Genomic DNA, 15,166 nt, shown 5'->3' on the forward strand with positions numbered 1-15,166 from the left:
GAACCAGCGCAGCATCCCCGGCCCGGCGCTCGCCGCAGGCTGAGGCTGCCCCAGCCCGCAGGGACGCTGCGCTTGGGGTCACTCCCCGACACGGGTTGGTTTTGGGGAGCGGGGAAGGGAGAGATGGCAAACAAAGGGGATCAAACGGGGGAAGATGGTGGCAGGGACGGGATAGGGTGGGACGGGAGGGGATGGATGGGTATTTTAGGGTCTTTAAAGTCGAGGTGTTGGACCCTCCTGCTGTCTGCAGAAACAACCTTGCTTGGTAGGATGCAGGACTGGTTTGTGTTATTTAAGGGCGGGGAGGGGATGTTGATTTCTTTCTGCCAAAACCTCGCTGGGCAGTGCCAGCCTGGCAGGCTTAGGGGGCTCAAAGGGAATTTCCCCGAGGCTCAGGGCTGTACAACCCCCCGGGGCAGCACTGCAGCTCCGTGCCCAGCACAGGCAGTGGGGTCACCCACTGGGAACATCCAGGCTCCGGCTGCTCCAGGAACACCTATCCAGGTGCCAGCCTCGCAGAACCTCAACCCCCTGCCCCTTCCCGTTCAGGTGAACACGCCCAGCTCCCAGCCATGGTGTGCTCCAGCCCCGTGCTCCCAGCTCAGGGCCAGCCGAGCTCCAGCCATCAGGAGCAGAGTGGCGCCCAGCCCGACCTGCTGTGGCTGGCCGACCTCACGGGCGCCCACATCGGCCTGGCCCCCATCTCCCAGGACCCCGAGGACCGCTGCAGCATCTGGGAGAACCTGGTGAGCCTGGTGGACTTCCAGAGCCCGGGCTTCCCCCTGACCTCCGAGGAGCTCTGCCACTACATCGACATCCCCCGCGCGCCCGTGGCCGTGCCCGGGGCTGGGACCCCCCCCGTGCCCCCGGGGGACGTCGACTACAGGACCAACGCTCACGTGAAGCCGCCCTACTCCTACGCCACGCTGATCTGCATGGCCATGGAAGCCAGCCAGCAGCCCAAGCTCACCCTGGCAGCCATCTGCAAGTGGATCAGAGACAACTTCTGCTACTTCCGCCGTGCCCACCCCAGCTGGCAGGTACGGGGAGGTGTCTTGGTTTGGAAAGTCGGGTGTCTTGGTTTGTAAAACCTGCTCAGGAAAGCAGGAGGCTCCACTGAAATGGAGACTGTATCCCCTCGCCCCCTCCAAATTGCTATAAATTTTAAATTAAGGGTTCTCAGGCAAAAAGTATGGGAGCAGGAAGTAACAGTTCTTTAATGGGGAAGAAAATAAAAGGATAAAATAAACAGTGCAGTAAACTAAAAACAACTCTGACAGAGTCAGAATATGACCTGACGCCCTGCGGGTCAGGGTGCTGGTGGCAGTCCAGTCAGAATTGTGGCTGCAGCCCTCCTGCAGTGTCAGGGGTGGTTCTGCTGTGGCAGGGATCCTGGAGAAGGGTGTAGTCTTCCTCTGAAGATCCAGTGGCATCTGCTCTCCTTCCTTCCCTCCGAACCATCTGTAACTCTTTTATTCCCTCATATTGTCCTAATCCAAATCGTCCAAATTTTTATCACTCTAATTACATTGCTACTTTTATAACCATTTTATTACCGTTAGACTTGGAACATTTCAAAGCCAAGTGCTTGTTGCTTTTGTTGTTTTGTGTCCAGAGCTCCATCCGGCACAACCTGTGCATCAACAAGCGCTTCGTCAAGGTGCCGCGCGAGAAGGGGGAGCCGGGCAGAGGAGCCTTCTGGAAGCTTCACCCCCAGTACGCCCAGTGGCTCAAGAGCAGCACCCTCAAAGGGCACAGGTAATTAATGAAAAAAAAAAAAATTTCCACCGCTATCAGGGTCTTTGAGATAGGTTTTATACGATTTTGGGGATTTATAGCATGTTCGAGATAGCTTCGCTACTACAGGTGGCATAAAATCAGCAGGGTGGCTTCTGTGGCGGTGTTGGAAACGGAAAAGTTTTAATGAAAAGTTTTAATAAAAAGTTTTTATTAACACTTTTAATAAAAGGCAAAATAACAAATCTCTTTATAGAGAAAAACCGAGCCAGGTGCAAGAAGTTCTTGCTCCTGGTAAAACACCCCACAAAAGCAATTAGTTCCTTTGTTCTCTTTTTCTGGTGAATTGCTCAGGTGGGACTTTTTGGCTCCTGTCCAATCCTAAAGTTTGAGGTGAAGTCCCTCAGGTCCTGTGAGGTGTCTTCTTTGCTAACTGAGGAGAGAAACTTCTGGGCTGTTTTCCTTTTTTAGGAGATAAAGGATAATTTTGTTACTCTATCAACAAGGAGCACATCCCTACACTCCACCACCCGTAAAAGTTGTGAAGCTGGTGTGTTTATTCCAGCACTGGACTCATGTGGGGATTGTTTTCCCTAAAGCACACCCTAAAGTACCCCCCTGAGAATTCCTGATCCTTTTTTATCCCCCTTACTTGTACATATTCACAATAGGCTCATGCATATTCATTTTACTGGTTGCAGCTAGTCCTTGTACAGAGAAAACTCTCTGGTCATCCTGTCCATTTCAAAGTTCATGGGGTCCTTTTTATCTCTTCACTTTGGGAATTGCATTCATTTTTCCTCACCCGAGGCAGTTTTTGTGATGACAGACTAAACAAACTCACTTATTCTAGCAAGCTGCAGACTTAATAATTCAAAGCGGTGCATTTCACCTAAATCCAAAATGGATTTCTGCTCTGTTAAATTCCAGCTCTGAGGTATTTTTGGGGTTCCCAGATGAGGGAAGGAAGGCTCCATGTTCTTAGAAGGCTAATTTATTATTATATTATATTATATTATATTATATTATATTATATTATATTATATTATATTATATTATATTATATTATATTATATTATATTATATTATATTATATTATATTATATTATATTATATTATATTATATTATATTATATTACATTATATTACATTATATTATATTACATTACATTATATTATATTACATTACATTATATTATATTACATTACATTATATTATATTACATTTATATTATATTATATTATATTATATTATATTACATTATATTACATTATATTATATTACATTACATTATATTATATTACATTACATTACATTATAATATATAATATAATATTACATTACATTACATTACATTATATTATATTATATTATATTATATTATATTATATTAATAATGCTATAATAAACTATACTAAAGAATAGGTAAAGAATACCTACAGAAGGTTTAACAAGATAATAATAAATCTTGTGACTCTGTCCAGAGTCTGACGCAGCCTGACCACGATTGGCCATTAAGCCAAAACAATTCACATGTTGGATAAACAATTAATTTGCAGAAAAGGGAACAAACTCCACAACTTTTGTGGAAGTTGTAACACTGGTGTGTTTATTACAGCGCTGGACACATGTGGGGATGGTTCCCCTAAAATGACACGTGTGCCTCTGGGAACTCCAGATCCTTTTTTATCTCCTTCTCAAATAACATTCATGCAATTATTTGTATTCATTATTATATTATACAAATATATATTATTTGTATAATATATATATATATTTCACAATAGGCTCATACATATTCATTCTACTGATTTAGCGTGACATTTGCTGCTATCAAATCTTTATCAAATCTTTCTTTATCAGAAAGAATTCCTGGGTCAGGTTGCCCTGCTCTCTCTGTCTGCCCCCCTTATCTCTTGTCCTTTGGCTGAGGCATTTTCTCCGAGCACAGGTTTTTGTGTCAGACTAAACAGCTCTGTTTGCAAGTGACAGACTTAACTCAAATATGTACATTTCACCTAAATTGAAATGGATTTCTACCCTGGAAAATTCCCATCCTGTCTCATTTCTGCCTCACAATCTCCAACCACCTCCCAAAGCAGCAAAACGCAGCAGAAGCAAATCAGAGAATCATTGCTCTCCTTTTCCTCTGAGGCTCCCCGGCTTCTCCGGGCAAAGCGGATTTCTCAGACATCCGCTTTGGGGATTTGGGTTTGGATTTGGATTTGGATTTGGATTTGGATTTGGGTTTGATTTTGGATTTGGATTTGGATTTGGGTTTGGGTGGGTGCAGCTGACCCTGCTCTGTCCCACAGGCCCCTTCCCGAGCCCAGGAGAGCCCAGCAGGGCGCACGCCGTGTCCCCAGCCCCGCTGTCACCGCCACCGGCGGCTCCGGGGGCGGCCTGGAGGTGGGCGCGGAGCTGCAGCGGCTGCTGCGCGAGTTCGAGGAGTTCGAGAGCAGCCACAGGTGGAGCCCCGAGGAGAAGCCCGCGGGCCAGCCGAGCAAAGCCGAGGCCTCCTGGCCGCCCGCCTGCGGCCCGGCGAGCCGCGAGGAGCCGGGCGAGCTGACGGAGCTGAAGGGCAGCACGGAGTGGGAAGAGCTGCTCGACGCCGCGGCCGAGCCGGCAGATTTCCCGGCGCTGGGGCAGCTCCAGGCCGGAGCGCTCCCCCTGCCCCCCGCCCCCCCCGAGGGCAGCCCCGGCCAGGCGGGCTCGGATGAGACCCTGATGGCCACGGCTTTCCTGGAGGCCGCGTGGCACGAGGAGATGCGAGGGAGCATCGCCGGGGGCGCCGGAACCTTCCAGGCCCCTTCGCCCGGCAGGGAGGGCATGGACTGGGAGTCTCTGGCCAATTTAAGACTCTACTAGAGATGGGAGACCAGATTAGATTGGATCAGATTAAATTAGATTAAATTAAATTAGATTAGATTATATAAAATAAAATTAGATAAAATAAAATTAGATAAGATTAGATTATATTATATTAGATTAGATTAGATTATATAAAAAAATTAGATTAGATAAAATAAGATTAGATTCTTATAGCTAGATTAGGTTATTATATCTAGATTAGATTATTATAGCTAGATTAGATTAGATTATTATATCTATTTATCTATATAGATAAAATATATTAGATTAGATTAGATAAAATAAGATTAGATTATTAGATATATTAGATAAAGTATATTAGATTATATTAGATTATATTTTATTATACTAGATTATACTAGATTATATTAGATTATATTCAATTATATTAGATTATATTAGATTACATTAGATTATATTCGACTATATTCAATTATATTTTATTATATTAGATTATATTAGATTATATTCAATTATATTTTACTATATTAGATTATATTCAATTAGATTAGATTATATTACATTATATTACATTATATTAATTTTATTATATTAGATTATATTAGATTATATTCAATTATATTAGATTATATTCAATTAGATTATATTAGATGGTATTAGATTATACTAGATTATATTAGACTATATTCAATTATATTTTATTATATTAGATTATATTCGATGACATTTTACTATATTAGATTATATTCTATTAGATTATATTCGATTATATTCGATTCCATCCGTTTCAGTTAGATTAGATTTGATTCCATTTTATTTCATTCCATTCCATGGATGTGGGAGGGGTTTTAGGGTGGCTGTAGCTGCTTGGATGCATGAGGGGTTGGGGTTTTTTGCTGTTCTTTTTGCTTTCTGCTCTGTTTTTTGCTACTTTCAATTTGTTTTTTCATGTTATTGGCGGTTTTTAGGAGATATAGAATTAAGAATAAAGCCAGCAAAGCAGAGAGCTCCTGTTCCACCTGCTCCTTTCCCCTGGGCTCTGCCCTGGCAGCCGGGCACACCTGCCCAGCCCAGGGCAGCTCTCAGCTCCTGCCACGCTGGCACAGCGATTCCTGGGGGAAACTGAGGCACGAGCCGTGCCAGGGTGCCCCCGGATCCAGCAGGAGCCCGGCTGAGCTCGGCGTGCCCGGGGGCTGCTGCCAGCCTGGCCCGTCCCCTTCCCTGCCCTGCAGGCAGCTCCCGGGGCTGGCACGGCCCCAGGGGTGGGCACTGACTCTGTGCCACTCTCAATGGCTGGGCACTGTCCTTGTGCCACTCCCCAGAGCTGGGCACTGTCCCTGTGCCACTCCCAGGGCTGGCACTGTCCCTGTGGGGGCTGCTGCCAGCCTGGCCCATCCCCCGTCCCCTTCCCTGCCCTGCAGGCAGCTCCCGGGGCTGGCACGGCCCCAGGGGTGGGCACTGACTCTGTGCCACTCTCAATGGCTGGGCACTGTCCTTGTGCCACTCCCCAGAGGTGGGCACTGACTCTGTGCCACTCCCANCCCGGCTGAGCTCGGCGTGCCTGGGGCCTGCCGCCAGCCTGGCCCGTCCCCTTCCCTGCCCTGCAGGCAGCTCCCGGGGCTGGCACGGCCCCAGGGGTGGGCACTGACTCTGTGCCACTCCCAGGGCTGGCACTGTCCCTGTGCCACTCCCCAGAGGTGGGCACTGTCCCTGTGCCACTCCCCAGAGGTGGGCACTGTCCTGTGCCACTCCCGAGGCTGGCACTGTCCCTGTGCCAGTTTCCAGGGCTGGCACTGTCCCTGTGCCACTCCCAGGGCTGGCACTGTCCCTGTGCCACCCCCCAAGGCTGGCACTGTCCCTGTGCCACTCCCGAGGGTGGGCACTGTCCCTGTGCCACCCCCCAAGGTGGGCACTGTCCCTGTGCCACTCCCCAGGGCTGGGCACTGTCCCTGTGCCACCCCCCAAGGCTGGGCACTGTCCCTGTGCCACTCCCCAGGGCTGGCACTGTCCCTGTGCCACTCCCAGGGCTGGCACTGTCCCTGTGCCACCCCCCGAGGCTGGCACTGCCCCTGTGCCACTCCCAGGGCTGGCACTGTCCCTGTGCCACTCCCAAGGCTGGCACTGCCCCTGTGCCACTCCCCAGGGCTGGGCACTGTCCCTGTGCCATCCCCCAAGGCTGGCACTGTCCCTGTGCCACTCCCAAGGCTGGCACTGTCCCTGTGCCACTCCCAGGGTGGGCAGAATCAGATTGAAATCCTCCACGCTCCCCCGGGGTTTTTGTTTTTATTTTCCCAAACGCTGTCAATACAAAACTTCTCTTCAACGTCCCCATCTGGGTTTGTCCAGCCTCGCCCACAAACCACGGGCACGGTGCCCAGGGGGTGCTTTTCCTGGAAATTCGGTGTTTAGGGGAATATTTCAGTGGGAAAGAAAATAAAATGTTAAATTAGATGGGAATTGTGGCTGAAATGGGGTGAATTCCTCAAGGGGGGCTCTGAAATTCCCAAAATCCTGTATTGAAGGGGAATATTTCAGTGAAAAAAGAAAAAAAATGGTAAAATTAGATTTAAATAAGAATTGTGGCTGAAATTGTGTGAATTCCTCAAGGGGGGCTCTGAAATTCCCAAAATTCTGTATTTAAAGGGAATATTTCAGTGAAAAAAGAAAAAAAATGGTAAAATTAGATTTTAAATCCAAATTGTGGCTGAAAAGGGGTGAATTCCTCAAGGGGGGCTCTGAAATTCCCAAAATTCTGTATTTAAGGGGAATATTGAAATCCTCCACGCTCCCCCGGGGTTTTTGTTTTTATTTTCCCAAACGCTGTCAATACAAAACTTCTCTTCAACGTCCCCATCTGGGTTTGTCCAGCCTCGCCCACAAACCACGGGCACGGTGCCCAGGGGGTGCTTTTCCTGGAAATTCGGTGTTTAGGGGAATATTTCAGTGGGAAAGAAAATAAAATGTTAAATTAGATGGGAATTGTGGCTGAAATGGGGTGAATTCCTCAAGGGGGGCTCTGAAATTCCCAAAATTCTGTATTTAAAGGGAATATTTCAGAGGAAAAAGAAAATAAATGGTTAAATTAGATGGGAATTGTGGCTGAAATGGGGTGAATTCCTCAAGGGGGGCTCTGAAATTCCCAAAATTCTGTATTTAAAGGGAATATTTCAGTGAAAAAAGAAAAAAAATGGTAAAATTAGATTTTAAATCCAAATTGTGGCTGAAAAGGGGTCCTGTATTGAAGGGGAATATTTCAGTGAAAAAAGAAAAAAAATGGTAAAATTAGATTTAAATAAGAATTGTGGCTGAAATTGTGTGAATTCCTCAAGGGGGGCTCTGAAATTCCCAAAATTCTGTATTTAAGGGGAATATTTCAGAGGAAAAAGAAAATAAATGGTTAAATTAGATGGGAATTGTGGCTGAAATGGGGTGAATTCCTCAAGGGGGGCTCTGAAATTCCCAAAATTCTGTATTTAAAGGGAATATTTCAGTGGAAAAAGAAAAAAAAATTGTTAAATTAGATTTAAATCAGAATTTTGGCTGAAAAGGGGTGAATTCCTCAAGGGGGGGGGGCTCTGAAATTCCCAAAATTCTGTATTTAATGAGAATATTTCAGAGGAAAAAGAAAAGAAAATGGCAAAATTAGATTTAAATCAGAATTGTGGCTGAAAAGGGGTGAATTCCTCAAGGGGGGGGGGCTCTGAAATTCCCAAAATTCTGTATTTAAGTGGAACATTTAAGTGGAAAAAGAAAAGAAAATGGGAAATTAGATTTAAATCAGAATTGTGGCTGAAAAGGGGGGGCTCTGAAATTCCCAAAATTCTGTATTTAAAGATAAATATTTCAGTGAAAAAGAAAATAAAATGTTAAAATAGATGTGAATTGTGGCTGAAATGGGGTGAATTCATCAAGGGGGGGGGCTCTAAAATTAATGAAATTTATTTTTTCAAAGGAAATATTTTAGTGGAAAAAGAAAAGAAATGGTTAAAGTAGATGGGAATTGTGGCTGAAATGGGGTGAATTCCTCAAGGGGGGCTCTGAAATTCCCAAAATTCTGTATTTAAAGGGAATATTTCAGTGAAAAAAGAAAAAAAATGGTAAAATTAGATTTTAAATCCAAATTGTGGCTGAAAAGGGGTGAATTCCTCAAGGGGGGGGGGCTCTGAAATTCCCAAAATTCTGTATTTAAGTGGAACATTTAAGTGGAAAAAGAAAAGAAAATGGGAAATTAGATTTAAATCAGAATTGTGGCTGAAAGTGGGTGAATTCGTCAAGGGGGAGGCTCTGAAATGCATAAAATTCAGTATTTAAGGGAATATTTCAGTGGAAAATGAAAATAAATTGTTAAATCAGATGGGAATTGTGGGTGAAATGTGGTGAATTCCTCAAGGGGGGGCTCTGAAATTCACAAAAATTCTGTATTTAAAGAGAAATATTTCAGTGGAAAAAGAAAATAAAATGTTGATGTAGATTTAAATCAGAATTGTGGCTGAAAAGGGGTGAATTCCCCAGGGGGGGCTCTGAAATTCCCAAAATTCCAAGGAGCTGAATTTGGGGGGGGGGTTCAGTCCTGGGACCCCCCTCAGCCCTGCAGGGAGCAGAGCCCGGCCCCTCCTGCCCCCCATGGACTCCTGACCCCGCTGCTGCTCCAGGACCCCAAAGGGCTCCGGGAAATCCCAAATCCCACAGGGCCTGGGAGGCTCAGGGGGACCCCAAAGTGCTCCAGGAAATCCCAAATCCCCTGGGAGGCTCGGGGGGACCCCAAAGGGCTCTGGGAAATCCCAAATCCCACAGGGCCTGGGAGGCTCGGGGGGACCCCAGGGGCTCCTGGAGGGAGCCAGGGCCACCAGAGCCCACGGGAACATCAGCAGATCCCATGGGAACACCAACAGATCCCATAGAACATCAGCAGATCCCATGGGAACATCAGCAGATCCCACAGGAACGTCCAAAAAATCCCATGGGAACGTCACCAAATCCCACAGGAACACCAGCAGATCCCACAGGAATGTCCAGAAAATCCCAGGGGAACATCAGCAGATCCTACGGGAACACCAGCAGATCTCACAGGAACGTCCAGAAGATCCCACAGGAACGTCCAGAAGATCCCATGGAAACATCTTGAAGATCCCACGGGAAACATCCGGAGGATCCCACAGGAACCTCCAGTAGATCTCACAGGAACACCCAGAAGATCTCATGGGAAGCATCCAGAAAATCCCATGGGAACATCAGCAGATCCCACAGGAAAGCCCAGCAGATCCCATGGGAACACCCAGAAGATCCCATGGGAACATCCTGAAGATCTCACAGGAATACCCAGCAGACCCCATGGGAACATGAACCAAATCCCAGGGGAAGCATCCAGAAGATCCCATGGGAACATCCGAAAAATCTCATGAGAACATCCAGCAGATCTCACAGGAACCTCCAGCATCTCACAGGAACATCCAGCAGGTCCCACAGAAGATCCCACAGGAACACCCAGAAGACCCCATGGGAACATGGACCAAATCCCAGGGGAAGCATCCAGAAGATCCCATGGGAACATCCGAAAAATCTCATGAGAACATCCAGCAGATCTCACAGGAACCTCCAGCAGATCCCACGGGAACACTGAGCAGATCCACTGAGCAGATCCCACAGGAACCTCGAGCAGATCCCACAGAAGATCTCACAGGAACATCCTGAAGATCTCACAGGAACCTTGAGCAGATCCCACAGAAGATCCTACAGGAATATCCTGAAGATCCCACAGCACCTCCAGCAGATCCCGCCGGCGCACCCCCAGCTCAGGGAGTCGCTCGCTCTCCCCAATTAACGAGGCGCAGTTAATTAGTGGAGCAGCGCAGCCGCCGGGCCCCGGAGGCTGCAGAGGGCACGGCCTGGCACGGCAGGCTGGCAGGGGGCACGGCTGGCACCGCTCACTCGGGGGGCTGCCCGGGGTTCAGCGCCAGCAGCACCATGCTGTGGGCCAGCAGAGAGGCCTCCGAGGCTGCGGGGAACAGGGCACCGTCAGGCTGGCACTGGGGGCACTGGGACAGCTGGGATGGGCACTGGGGGCACTGGGACAGGCACTGGGGGCACTGGGACAGCTGGGACTGGGGGCACTGATGGCACTGGGACAGCTGGGACTGGCACTGGGGGCACTGGAAGAGACTGGCATGGGCACTGGGGGCACGGTGACAGACTGGGACTGGGAGGGGAGTGGCACTGGGACAGCTGGGACTGGCACTGGGGGCACTAGGAGAGCAGGGAGTGGCACTGGGGACACTGGGAGAGACTGGCATGGGCACTGGGGGCACGGTGACAGACTGGGACTGGGAGGGGAGTGGCACTGGGACAGCTGGGACTGGCACTGGGGGCACTGGAAGAGACTGGCATGGGCACTGGGGGCACGGTGACAGACTGGGACTGGGAGGGGAGTGGCACTGGGGGCACTGGGGGCACTGGGGACAGTGTGGGTGCTGGGACTGCAGCGGGAGTGACACTGGGGGTGCTGGGGTGGGCACGGGATGGGCTCTGGGTGGACTGGGACAGGCTCTGGGAGCCCTGTGGGGGGCACAGGGGGTGGTTCTGGGTGGACTGGGCAGCACTGAGATAGGAACCTGGCAGACTGGGAACACTGGGATGGGCACAGGAAGGGCACTGGGATGGGCACAGGAGTGGCATTGGGATGGGCACGGGAGTGGCACTGGGATGGGCACGGGAGGGACATTGGGATGGGCACAGTGTGAGCACTGGGATGGGCACAGGGGGCACTGGGATGGGACTGGGGGGAGCACTGGGATGGGCACAGGGATGGGCACAGGAGTGGCATTGGGATGAGCATAGGAGGGGCACTGGGATGGGACTGGGGGGAGCACTGGAATGGGCACAGGAGTGGCACTGGGATGGGCACAGGAGTGGCATTGGGATGGGCACAGGAGTGGCATTGGGATGGGCACAGGAGTGGCACTGGGATGGGACTGGGGAGCACTGGGATGGGCACAGGGATGGGCACAGGAGGGCACAGGGCTCCTGATCCCCCATTCCCACCCCACTCCCCTTCCCCTCCCCAGGGCTGCAGTGTGCCCGCAGAGCCCTGCAGCACAGGGACAGCTGGGCACGGGGGAGGGGTGTGCCCAGATGGGGACAGTGCCACCCTGCAGTGCCCAGATGGGGACAATGCCACCCTGCAGTGCCCAGATGGGGACAGTGCCACCCTGCAGTGCCCAGGTGGGGACAGTGCCACCCTGCAGTGCCGGAGCCCTGTGGGGGGCACAGGGGGTGGTTCTGGGTGGACTGGGCAGCACTGAGATAGGAACCTGGCAGACTGGGAACACTGGGATGGGCACAGGAGGGGCACTGGGGAGCACTGGGATGGGCACAGGAGTGGCATTGGGATGAGCATAGGAGGGGCACTGGGATGGGACTGGGGGGAGCACTGGAATGGGCACAGGAGTGGCACTGGGATGGGCACAGGGATGGGCACAGGAGGGCACAGGGCTCCTGATCCCCCATTCCCACCCCACTCCCCTTCCCCTCCCCAGGGCTGCAGTGTGCCCGCAGAGCCCTGCAGCACAGGGACAGCTGGGCACGGGGGAGGGGTGTGCCCAGATGGGGACAGTGCCACCCTGCAGTGCCCAGATGGGGACAATGCCACCCTGCAAGGGGGGGTGTGCCCAGATGGGGACAATGCCACCCTGCAGTGCCCAGGTGGGGACAGTGCCACCCTGCAGTGCCACTCCTGTGCCCAGGGAAGGTTGGGGGGCGCTCCCCCTGGCACGGGTACCTTGGAGCTCACAGGAGAGCCTGAGCCACTGCTCCAGCCACGCCTGGCACTCGGCCTGGCCCAGGTGAGTGGAGTTCAGGCCACGCAGGTAACAGGCCTGGGGACAGACAGACGCGTCAGGGACGGACACACAGACACGGTGTCCAGGGATGGACACACAGACACGGTCAGGGATGGACACACAGACACGGTGCAGGGACGGACACACAGACACGTATCAGAGATGGACACACAGACACGTCAGGGACGGACACACAGACACGGTGTCCAGGGATGGACACACAGACACGTCAGGGATGGACACACAGACACGGTCAGGGACGGACACACAGACACGGTGTCCAGGGATGGACACACAGACACGGTCAGGGATGGACACACAGACACGGTCAGGGACGGACACACAGACACGTCAGGGACGGACACACAGACCCCCAGCACCCCCGCCAGGAGGGGAAGGGGTGGAAACCCCGAGCTCTGGGGATATTTCTCTGACTCTGCCCCTCATCCATGCAGAAAGTTTCCTACACTTCAAGCCGGACTGGAACCCCCAAAGTGTGACAGAAACGACAGGAGTGCGGTGGTGTCAGAACCCAGAGCATCTCTGCGTGCCCTGGATGGCTGCAAGCCCTGGCAGGAAGCCAAGGACACCTGGAAATTCGACCTTAATTCATGGAGCAAATTGCCAACCTTATATGAAGAACTACAGGCCACAAAAGTTTAAGTAGGAATCGCAGGGTGAAGGAAAAAATTTTGGAGCACTGTACAGGGGGGTTTTGTGTGTTGTACAGGGGGTTTGGAATCCTGTACATGGGGGACAGGGGTCCCAAGATGGAGGGATTTGGGCGTGCCCTGTCCTTCTTCTTTCTTCTCCTTGGCATCCATGTTCAGGATGATGTTGGCATGTGTGGATTGGTTCATAGTGAAAGTGCACTTGTTAACAAGGGTGAAAAGTATTGAAAATTGAAGGTAAATATCTTATACGTAGTTTTTCTATAAAAGACACAACCACCCCATGGGCGGGAGAGAGTGCCCTTGGCTGTCCTGCTGATCAGACCTTGGCTGGACAGACAGAAAAACTTTGTAGATAAGGAACAATAAACACAACTGAGGACCAAAAGCAAGAGTCCAGACTCCTTCAAAACTTGGCCTGCCCAGAAGCACCTTTTCCCGTGCTGGGGCAGAGACAAGTGACAGCCGACCCCGGCAGTGTGGGTGCATGACTGGTGAGAAATTTTGGGTTTAAATTGTTGAGTGTGTTGTGGATGGAAGCAAAACAGAAGGCACAGGGTGCTGTCCTGGGTTTCTTCTTCATGGGTTTGGGTGGCATTTTGGAATTGGGCACAAAAGTCCTCACTGGGGCTCTTTGGGATCAGTTATTGGCCACTTCAAGCTAGAGTAGAACCCATAAAAATGTTTAACGGATTATAGGGAGTAGTGGATCACCTGGTGAGAAATTTAGGGTTTAAATTGTTGAGTGTGTTATGGATGGAAGCAAAACAGAAGGCACAGGGTGCTGTCCTGGGTTTCTTCTTCATGGGTCTGGGTGGCATTTTGGAATTGGGCACAAAAGTCCTCACTGGGGCTCTTTGGGATCAGTTATTGGGTTAAAAGGGAAAATAATCCAGGTGTCAGCTCTTAATTGGATAGTTTAGTCTTAAAGACCTTGTACCAAGAGATTGTTGGGCATTTTGTGCCTTCTAATGAAGAGCTGCTGAGCTCACAGCAGTGAGACTGTTTTACTGAAATAATAAACAAGAAATAATAAAGAAATAATAATTTCAGAAATAATAAACACCTGAGCCCGAATATGAACCTCAAGGCATTGAGGTTCATTGAGGTCTGGATTGAAGGCATCTCAAGTGCCTTCAACCCAGACCCAGAGAAACCAACAGGAAGAGAAGTGAGGAACCCTTCTGTCACCACGACATTTTCTGAAAAATCCCTTCACCAGGATTTTTCCTCCTGAGAAGCCTCAGAAAAGAAATGTAAACAATAATTACCCGATTGTTTTGGAATGTGGTCTGGACATTGTTTACCACCAACATGTGCATCTTTGATGGGTTCCATGTGAATTGTTTCTGCTTAATGACCAATCCCAGTCCGGCTGTGTTGGACTCTCTGGTCTGTCACAGGTTTTTATTATTCAATTACCTGATTGTTTTGGAATGTGGTCTGGACATTGTTTACCAACATGTGCATCTTTGATGGGTTCCATGTGAATTGTTTCTCCTTAATGACCAATCCCAGTCTGGCTGTGTTGGACTCTCTGGTCTGCCACAGGTTTTTATTATTCATTCTTTTCTAGCTTTCTACTGTATCCTTTCTCTCTATTCTTTATTATAGTTTTATATCTTCCTAATATCATATCATAATATAATGAATCAGCCTTCTAAGAAACATGGAGTCAGATTCATCCCTCCCCTCATCCTGGCACCCTCACAACACCTCCACACCTTCCCCACCCCAGGTGTGACCCCAGTGCCCAGAACCCTTTCCCAAAAGGGCTCAACCTGGTGCCCCGAGGCCATGCTGGTGCCACCCGAGGTGCCAGCAGCTGGCAGGGGGTGCTGAGGGGTCCTCACCGCTCGGAGCTCCTCCTCAGAGAGCTGCCCCAGGCCCAGGTGCAGCAGGGCGTGGTCCAGGTGCTGGATCTCCAGGACGTGGCTGCGCAGGCGGCGCCGCAGGAGGAAGGCGGGCAGGTGAGGGGTCAGGAACAGCACCCGGCTCAGGGCTCTCTGTGCAGGGCAAGAGGGCACCTGTGGGTGGCTGGGGCGCTCTTATCTTGCAAGCCAGGACAGCAATGTGTCCTTCCCCACGTT

The 15,166-nt window shown here is 50.0% G+C and overlaps 2 protein-coding genes across 9 annotated transcripts in view; one reads left to right on the forward strand and one right to left on the reverse strand.

Moving 5' to 3' along the window:
* The first annotated feature begins 123 nt into the window (after positions 1 to 123).
* LOC120499466 (forkhead box protein J1-like) lies at positions 124 to 4,609 on the forward strand. The gene is made up of 4 exons (XM_039703227.1): positions 124 to 176; positions 587 to 1,040; positions 1,616 to 1,758; positions 4,054 to 4,609. Exons 1-4 carry the CDS (start codon positions 124 to 126, stop codon positions 4,604 to 4,606), a joined length of 1,203 nt encoding a protein of 400 aa, XP_039559161.1. The 3' UTR covers positions 4,607 to 4,609.
* Positions 4,610 to 10,041: 5,432 nt separating this feature from the next.
* Positions 10,042 to 15,166, reverse strand: part of LETMD1 (LETM1 domain containing 1) — a 15,453-nt gene continuing 10,328 nt past the window's right edge. For 2 of the 8 annotated variants that reach the window (XR_005626877.1, XR_005626876.1), the window contains exons 7-9: positions 14,930 to 15,082; positions 12,345 to 12,441; positions 10,521 to 10,565 (exon numbers count right to left, since the gene is read on the reverse strand). Coding sequence is in view for 6 of the 8 variants with exons in the window: in XM_039703195.1 (XP_039559129.1) it covers positions 14,729 to 15,082 (354 nt within the window). In the remaining 2 variants the exon portion in view is untranslated. Of the gene's footprint in view, positions 10,566 to 12,344; positions 12,442 to 13,797; positions 14,310 to 14,612; positions 15,083 to 15,166 lie in introns of those variants that run through there. The other 6 variants (XM_039703200.1, XM_039703197.1, XM_039703195.1 and 3 more) reach the window with 4 other exon arrangements.

This window comes from Passer montanus, unplaced genomic scaffold (assembly GCF_014805655.1).
Source record: "Passer montanus isolate IOZ18808 unplaced genomic scaffold, ASM1480565v1 scaffold161, whole genome shotgun sequence".
In the NCBI taxonomy this organism is placed as follows: domain Eukaryota; kingdom Metazoa; phylum Chordata; class Aves; order Passeriformes; family Passeridae; genus Passer; species Passer montanus.